This window comes from Bufo gargarizans, chromosome 1 (genome assembly GCF_014858855.1).
Source record: "Bufo gargarizans isolate SCDJY-AF-19 chromosome 1, ASM1485885v1, whole genome shotgun sequence".
NCBI lineage: Eukaryota > Metazoa > Chordata > Amphibia > Anura > Bufonidae > Bufo > Bufo gargarizans.
The window spans coordinates 125539488-125548759 of record NC_058080.1 but is presented as its reverse complement, the minus strand read 5'-3'; the positions used below and the strand labels follow the sequence as shown (position 1 = coordinate 125548759).

Here is a 9272-nt window from a genome sequence, read left to right as displayed (position 1 = left end):
GACCCCATAGATGCTGCGGCAGCGGCATCCATGGGGTTAATAGAGGGAGGGGGCTCCCTCTCTCCACCATCGGGGCTGCTGCGCTGCGATGGCAGCCCCGATGGTTGCCCTGGCAACCGGACGCTTTGCAAAAGCGTCCGCTGTTGCCACCTACAGGGCATCTGAATGTATTACACTTTGCAATGCAAGAGCATTGCAAAGTATAGTACAGCCATCAGCCCCACTGGATCTTCATGATCCAAGAGGGACTTGATAAAAAAAAGTGAAAAAAAAAACTAAAAGTAAAAATTATTAAATAAAAATGTAAAATTAAAAAAAATTACCTTTTCCTATAAAAAATTTAAAATTAAAAAACTACACATATTAGGTATCACCGCGTCCGTAACGACCATCTCTATAAAGATATCACATGATAGACCCCGTCCGATAAACACCTTAAAAAAATAAAATAAAAACTGTGTAAAAAAAAGCCATTTTTGTCACCTTACATCACAAAAGTGCAACAGCAAGCGATCAAAAAGGCGTTTGACCCCCAAAATAGTACCAATCAAACCGTCACCTCGTCCCGCAAAAAATGATACCCTATTTAAGACAATCGCCCAAAAAATAAAAAAGCTATGGCTCTCAGACTATAGAGACACTAAAACATCATTTTTTTGGTTTCAGAAATGCTATTATTGTGTAAAACTTAAATAAATAAGAAAAAGTATACATATTAGGTATTGCCACGTCCGTAACGATCTTCTCTATAAAACTATCACATGACCTAACTCCTCAGATGAACGCTGTAAAAATAAATAAATGAAAACTGTTCCAAAACAGCCAATTTTTGGGTCACCTTGCCCCATAAAGTGTAATAATGAATGATCAAAAAATCCTATGTACCCAAAAATGGTACCAATATAAACCTCCACACTTTCTGCAAAAAACGAGCCCCTGCACAAGACGGTGGGCAGAAAAATAAAAAACATATGGCGTTCAGAAAACCAATCCAGCACAATCTGCCTTCCAAAAACTGTATGGCATTCCTTTCCTTCTGCGCCCTGCCGTGTGCCCGTACAGCAGTTTACGACCACATGTGGGGTGTTTATGTAAACCGCGGAATCAGGGTAATAAATATTGAGTTTTGTTTGGCTGTTAACCCTCAATGTGTTAAAGAAAAAAAAATTATAAAATGGAAAATCTGCCAAAAAAGTGCAATTTAGAAATTTCATCTCCATTTTCCTTTAATTCTTGTGGAACGCCTAAAGGGTTAACAAAGTTTGTAAAATCAGTTTTGCGTAACATGAGGGGTGTAGTTTCTACAATGGGATCATTTATGGGGGGTTTCCACTATGTAAGCCCCACAAAGTGACTTCAGACCTGAACTGGTCCTTAAAAAGTGGGTTTTGGAAATTTTCTTAAAAATTGTAAGAATTGCTTCTAAACTTCTAAGCCTTCTAACGTCCTAAAATAATAAAATTACATATCAAAAATGATGCCAACATAAAGTAGACATATGGGAAATGTTAAGTAATAAATATTTTATTAGGTATGACTTTCTGTTTTAGAAGCAGAGAAATTGAAATTTGGAAAATTGTGAATTTTTCCAAATTTTTGGTAAATTTGGGATTTTTTCATAAATAAAGGTGAAATATATTGACTCAAATATATGACTATCATGAAGGACAATGTGTCACGAGAAAACAATCTCAGAATGGCGTGGATAAGTAAAAGTGTTCCAAAGCTATTACCACATAAAGTGACGCATGTCAGATTTGTAAATTTTGACCTGGACACTGGGGCATCAATGACCCTTGGTCATGAAAGGGTTAAAGAGGACATGTGCTTCATGCATTTCCCATGTAATATCAATTCTGGAGAATTTATTCTTATGGCTCTATCTATTTTGTGCCAATCATTTATTATTTGAACTAGAAGTTTTGAATGAATTTCTAGCAGTCTGCAGTAAGGGTACAGAGGGGTGGTCACCAGTGTACCTGCATAGTCTGAAAATGACAGCATTAATTGGATATAGTGAGTCTGTGCAACTTGTTACTGTAACACCCCAGAGTTGTGTTGCTACACTCCTTTACCCCGCTATTATCTCCTAAGAGCCTTTACCTTGTCATCTGATATGATTTTGCTCATGTCTTCACAACTGTGCATTTAAAACAATTTTAAATGTAAATTTCCTTGTAATTTTCCAGGTCGACCAGCAGGTGGAAGCAACAGGTTGGTAAGGAACTAGTCCCAGTTTAGTGCATCTAGGCTGGAATGGATCATTCCAGCTTAGCTCCTCCTCTGTGGAGGTGTTGACTGTTCCCACATCCTGCACCTTAGGTGGAGAAGGAAGTTAGAGTCCATGTAGCCCACCCCCTGCTAGGGGTAGGGTGTGTGTGTAGGAGATCCCCTGCATAGGGAAGACAGCAAGGCTCTTGTCTCGGCTGAGACATTGAACAAATCCCCAGCCTGAGACCTGCAGCTTCAGCTGGATGAGAAGAAAGCAGACAATCTCCAGAGTTCCAGGACGAAAGCATTCCCTGAGAAACCATCTGAGAGTAAGTCCAGAGACCCAGGAGAAGCCATATTCCTCTTCAGCTAGTCAGTTCCCACAAAGCAGAAGATAAAAAGAAGTGCAGACAACATTTTTATTTATTTTTTGCAAAAAGACCTGGGTAACCAAATTACAGTTTTACAATGTTAGTATAGAGTAGAATCATTTATAAATTCACTAAAATGTGTTCTGGTTTGAGGCATTTTGCTGGAGGTCTCTGTGTCATTAGTATGTTTTCATCAAGCAGCAAAATTGTTATATAGTTGAATGTTTCTCCCTCTAATTAGGCTTCAGGCCTAGTGTATGTGCAAAGGGCCGCCCACTTGGGCCCTATTAGAGTGATGGTACCCAGGTGTTGGAATGGCCGAGTGGTATAGGGTGGCCTAAAATGTCCCTTTAAGTGCAGTGAGTGTCATGGTGCTCCTACCTGGATATGGCTGGACCCCAAGCGTTGGTTCCGAAGCAGCAAATAGGGGGGAATTTTGAGGGATAAAACTCGGCAGGCAAACTCGTCTCTGCTATATCTGTTTCTCTGTGGCTTCTTTATCCTGTACTTCTCTTTGTATGTTTGGTCTCTAAGTTTGGCCAGGGAACCCCCCTCCTGGCTCCTGAGGCTTCAAGATTTGGCCTCTATGGCCAGCAGAGCTTAGGGTGCTCTGGCTGGCGTGGGCACGTCCAGCAGAGACATGCCCAGCACACCCTCCCTTGGCAGAGGGTAAGCTGGAACTCTCCCCTAGTAGGGGGGAAGCTAGACTGACTAGAACTGGTCCCCACCCTTCCTGCAGGAAGTGGGACTCGTCCACTCCCCTACAGAGGGGGGTTAGAATGGAATGGTAAGTTCCATTCTATCTAAGTACATCTCTGAAAGTGAAATTAGGAGCTTTCATCTCAGAAGCACGTAAAATCACATAGAGTCCCTCATGGATCACCCCTGTCGCCCATGCTCTTCAACATCTACCTCCGAACACTCCTCAAAATCATCAGCAACCAGGACCTGCTCTATCACTCCTACACTGATGACACTCAACTTTACTTACGCATCACCAACAAAAAAGACCAATATCACTCCCTGGAAATCTGCCTCTCGTTGATTGACGATTTGATGACTGAGAGCTCCCTCAAACTCAACGGTTCCAAAACAGAACTCCTCTTCCTCCATGAAAACCGAAACAAAACCATAGCACGATGTACACGCCACCCACTATCCTCGGACAAACCATCACTCCCAGCACCAAAGCCAAAAGCCTCGGAGTCATCTTTTACTCAGACATGACAATGGATACACAAATAGGATCAGTAGTCAGCGGATCCCACCACCTTCTTCGCCTGCTGCGTAGACTCATTCCTTTCATTTCTGAAAGAGACGCAGCAGCAGTAGTTGGAACAACCATCAATTCCTGACTTGACTACGCAAACTCCCTCTACCTAGGATTTCCTAAATCCCAAATTTCACGTCTACAAGTCGTCCAGAACACAGCCGTCAGACTGATAACGGGGAAAAAAAACTGGGAATCTATCACCTCGTCCCTGAGGAGCCTTCATTGGCTACCCGTGAAGGATCGGATCACACTTAAGACCCTCTGCCTCACCCACAAATGTACACAAGGGAAAGCCCCCCCAATACCTCTGCGACAAAATAAACTACTACACCCCAGGTCGCCCCCTCCGGTCAGATACCAGAACCTCCTCCATATCCCTAAGACCCGTTACAAATCAAAAGGCAAACAAAGGTTTGCAGTCCAAGGACCCCGGCTATGGAACACTCTACCCGCAAAGATCCTCTTAGAAGAAAACCATCTGGCCTTCAGGAAGAAGCTCAAGACCCACCTCTTCTGAATGTGATTCAGTTCGCAATTGTAGCGCTATACAAGTTATTCATTCATTCATTTATTCACTCTGCCACCTGCTAGTTAACCAGGTACATTACATGAACATAGCAGTTACATACATTAGAAATGCACAGTGGATAGGACCTGCAATAAATACACAAGATGACATATATTAGCATACACAGATTGGAGTGGTAATGCCATTCTGGGGCGTTACACATGTACTCTAGCAGAGGCCATCTCGGCGGTGCGATGATGTCGTCATCATCATGCCACCTGAGGCTGGCAGAATAGAAAATAGAACATAGGCTGGAAGAGGCCTGCAACGCATCGCTGACAGCCAGTAAGTATTTGAGTACATTTTTTTATTTGGCTCCATGCTGTTGGGCCTCTATGGGAAGGAACACTATGGGGGCATCTACTGTGTGCACTAAATAGGGGTATTTTGCACTGGTACACATAATAGGGGCCCTTTGGGGACAATGGCTTCACTGGGGTCACTACGTGGGGGTATTTTTTGTAATGGCACACTATAAGAGTATTTTTTTTTTTACTAGCTCACATTATAAGAGGGAGCTTATTTGTACTGGCTCAGAAAATAAGGGGCATTTTTTTGCACTGGCAAACATTATAAGAGGGAATTTTTGGGATGGAACACATTATAAGGGGACATTTTTTTACTGCCACACATAATAAGGCCAAATGCACACGGCGGTCCGTGGTAACACGGGCTGGATTCCTGCTGAGAGCAGGAGCGCACGACGTCATTGGTTGCTATGACGCCGTGCGCTTCCTGCTGCCGCACCAGTACAGTAATACGTTGGTATAATATACCAGCGTAATACTGTACTGCGGTGGCAGCAGGAAGCGCACGGCGTCATAGCAACCAATGACGCCATGCGCTCCTGCTCTCAGCAGGAATCCAGCCCGTGTTACCACGGACCGCTCACGGCCATTTCATTTCTAAGCCACTGAGGAAGAGGTGAGGTCACCTCGAAACGCGTCTGGCGGACTAAAGGAACCAAACTACAGACCAAATTATCCTGCAGGATTAAGGACTAAAAGAATAGAACAAGCAAAGACTATACAAGATCGATAACAACATTGTCTTTTTCGTCCAACATTAAGTGAGACGCCAACAGCTGAGCGCAATCACTATACCACACAAATACCAGAGCTCTGGGTCTGGGTGAGTAGCTTAACTGCTAGAGGGACGCCTCTACAGCAAGCACAATCGAATTTTTAAATCTTATAAGAGACTATTTATATTGAACTATTAATTCGAAAGCCACCCATTAACAAATTGCATAGCCTTAGTGTCCTACTGTGAAAACCAGACACTTCATGGCAACAATGATATGTATGAAAAATGACTGATCGAAATTTGGGCGATTATATATTATAATACGAACATTCTGCAACCAACTCAGTACTGGATTGTATTGGATTACCCATAAGAATATATAGACAAGGACACTTAGTGAATTTTCGGAATTATATTTGAATACTATCTGAAAATCGTATACGAAATAATCTAAGCGATACCCTTCTGTTATTCAAATTCATTTTTATTCGATTTTTTATCCGATTTTTTATTCGATTAATTAATCGATTTTTACAAATTGTCTCTACCACGTCTATTGATATATGGTTAATAACTTTATATGCTGTGTGTAAAAATATATTGACATCCATTTTTATTTATAATATTTTATTCATTCATTTTAAATCAATATTTTAAAATTATTTTATTTCTCAAATAAATGTGTTATATTTGTGTGAAATCCAGATGGTGAGTGCCTGCTGATTATTTTACATTTTATTTTGGTTAAGAGATTGGGTGAATCACTTGCAGCAGAGCACCATTACCGCAGTGACAAGCAGAGTGAGCCACTATAACTTACAATTTAAGTATACATTATAAGGAGAATTATAATTATTGGGGGCATTAGGGTGAGCTTTATTACTACTGGGGTACTATGGGGAACATGATTACTAGTAGGGGCAAAGTAGGGACATTAATACTATTTGGGGGAACTTATTATTACTGTATGTGCACTCTGGCAAAAAACTATTACTATTGGTGGGACTTTAGGGAGCACTATTACTGTGGAGGGCACCCTGGCACAGAATCAGCTTAGCACAATTATTTTGGGGGACATTATGTTTATACTATTAGTGTCAGGGACATTATTTGCTTGGTGCAGTTATAATATAGGGCACTGTGTGTCAATAATTATTAAAAGGGGCACTGTGTGGTACTAATATTTTCAAGAAGATTATCTGTTTCTGCGGTATATTATTGTGGAGCACAGTGGGCACAGTGTTGAGGGTTGCAGGATAGGTTGTTCAGAAGATGGGAGAATGATGGAAAAGTAGGAAACTAAAACATCTTATTGACAAACTCTGCTTAAACGAGATGTCTGAAAGAAATCATCATGGTGGTCTGGTCTGAATGGAGAAGATGAGGAAAGTTAACATCTACATCAGAGGAGACATCACTGGATGTAAGAGGTATGTGGCGCTGTATTAAGCTACTTTCACATCTGTGGCGTGTATTCCAGAAGGCTTTTACGGCAGAGAACAGCCTACCAAAATTCTCCGGATCCTGCACTGTTGGATGCAGCCGGAATGCCTGTTGGCCCCATTAAGTAATGCTGGAGACCAGCGGAGATCCGTCTGCATTCCGGCAAAAATGCAGTGCACACTGAGTTTTGTGTCCGGCCGATTCCTTGCATTCTCTGCTGAAACAGGCGGCTGGCTCACAGTGCCACAGATGTAAATGTAGCCTTACCCTGTATGTTTTGTAGTGCACCCCTGCTTAAAATGAGACTTTTTATGCATTTTAAAACTCTAGAAAAATAAGACATTATAGGTGCCAAAACAGGTTCTCAGTTATCCGCTCTTCATCTACAGATGCTCCTGCAAACCACTAGTGAAAGATCTGAGAGCGGAAACCAGAATTTGTATATTTGTGTCTTATTTCCTTCCTTCTCTGAGGTCTCCTGTCACCTCCCCTGTCTCTCTCTATCTATATATTAAATTTTACACAATGTATCATCTTATACTTTGTATCTGACCCTCCACAAACATCAAGATGGTTTCTGGCAGTTATCTCCTGGCCATCATCTTCATTTCTATTCAGGGTAAGAGATTTGGATCCTTCCATGATTGTTTGTAGAGACATCTATCCAGTGGGATCCATCATCAGATCAGGATTTCTAGAAATAGATCCAGACATTTATCACTAATCATTCTGTCTCTTCTAATCCTCAGGATCCTGTGGACAGATTGTGATGACCCAGACTCCGGATTATATCTCTGTGTCCCCAGGAGACACAGTCACCATGTCATGTAAATGTACTACTGCTATAGATGATGACTTAGCCTGGTACCAACAGAAACCAGGAGAACGACCAAAGCTTCTTATCTATGATGCAAGCAGCAGATACACAGGAGTCTCAGACCGGTTCTCTGGATCTGGATATGACTATGATTTCACTCTGACAATCAGAGGAGTGACAGAAGACGATGCAGGAGATTATCACTGTCAGCAGGCTGCTAGCTATCCTCTCACACAGTGATACAGAGCCGTACAAAAACCTCCTTCCTCGTTCCCCATGACATAGCAGACTGTTTAGTTCTTATTCCTCTGAGAATATGACAGGAAAAATATAAATATATTCTGAAGGTTTACAGTTTTGAGATAATAATTTTTGAAAAACATAAAAGTAGCAAACTATAGTAAAGAAGATATATCCTGCTGCCCTTCAACCTGTTAACCAGGTATGGCGGCTGCAGCTCGCCAAAAAAAGGCTTCAGTGGGAGAGAGATGGCTTATGTTTCAAGATCTATTTAAAAGGTCAATTATTGACTTATAGGATAGTTACCAATAAGCAGAATCATAAGAAGAAAAATGTTCTCACTCATGAAAATGTGTCAGAATTTTTCTGGAAGAACTTCTTATTTTGACAATTTTGGGATTCTATAAAATTGATTTGGTCATCTCTAGCAGGACTGTGTATGTAAACACTGTCCAATATCACCTGTCTACCACAGACACAGTCATATTAGAGGTACCTGTCATATTAGAGGTACCAATGAAAAAAGAAAAACAAGGACCCAAATCAGAGTCCTAAATTATGAACCAAAATCAAATCACAGGTGCTAAATAACAATCACACCTATATGGGAAGAGATCCCAAGCACTCTGTGTATAAATAGCTACCTCACAAAGTATGAAAAATATATCTTCATTAAAGTTATTAAAGTTAATAAAATACAAGTAAATAAACACAACATTCAATTGGCATGACAAACACAAGCCCAAAGCAGGAGCAGGTCAAGCCCACAGAATAGTACATTTCTATTCATGATACCTAATCTGAGATTAGGCTTGACTCCAGAATTTGTCTCACAGTAAGTGATAAAATTAACTGACAAAATAACTGAAGTGTAAACTCAGCCTTACTGGCTGGTCTCATAGGCGTGGGCTTAACAGTGCAGCGGCCCAAGATTCAAGTAGTGGCCCTATGACAGTGGAGAGGGTGTCAGCAGTAAGGCTGTGTTCACATCATTATTTTTCCATTCTTCTGATCCATCAGAAGAACAGCCTCAAAAAAGCAGATCCTGTATTTTGAGCATCTGCCTTCAAACAGGGGTGTAGCTAAAGGTTCATGGGCCCTGGTGCAAGATTTCAGCTTGGGCCTCCCTTCCCTCAGTGCTTTGTGACCAGGGAGGCAAAAATTGAAAAATTGAAATGGCACCCCCTACCCCCCCTCATGCCAAATTCTTGACCTAACCTTGGCTGTCACTATGCAAGCAAATCAACATGCATCTAGCCATTTGCGGGAAAGACTCAGAGGGACTTCCTGCCTCCATCTCCACTAAATACTTCAACGGCCTGT

At 41.5% G+C, this 9272-nt stretch overlaps 1 gene segment (V, D, J or C); it reads left to right on the top strand.

Annotated features, from left to right (window-relative positions):
• The first annotated feature begins 7371 nt into the window (after positions 1–7371).
• LOC122925000 lies at positions 7372–7949 on the top strand. The segment is given in 2 exon segments: positions 7372–7511; positions 7642–7949. Coding segments are annotated over 2 exon segments (357 nt in total).
• The last annotated feature ends 1323 nt before the right edge of the window (positions 7950–9272 follow it).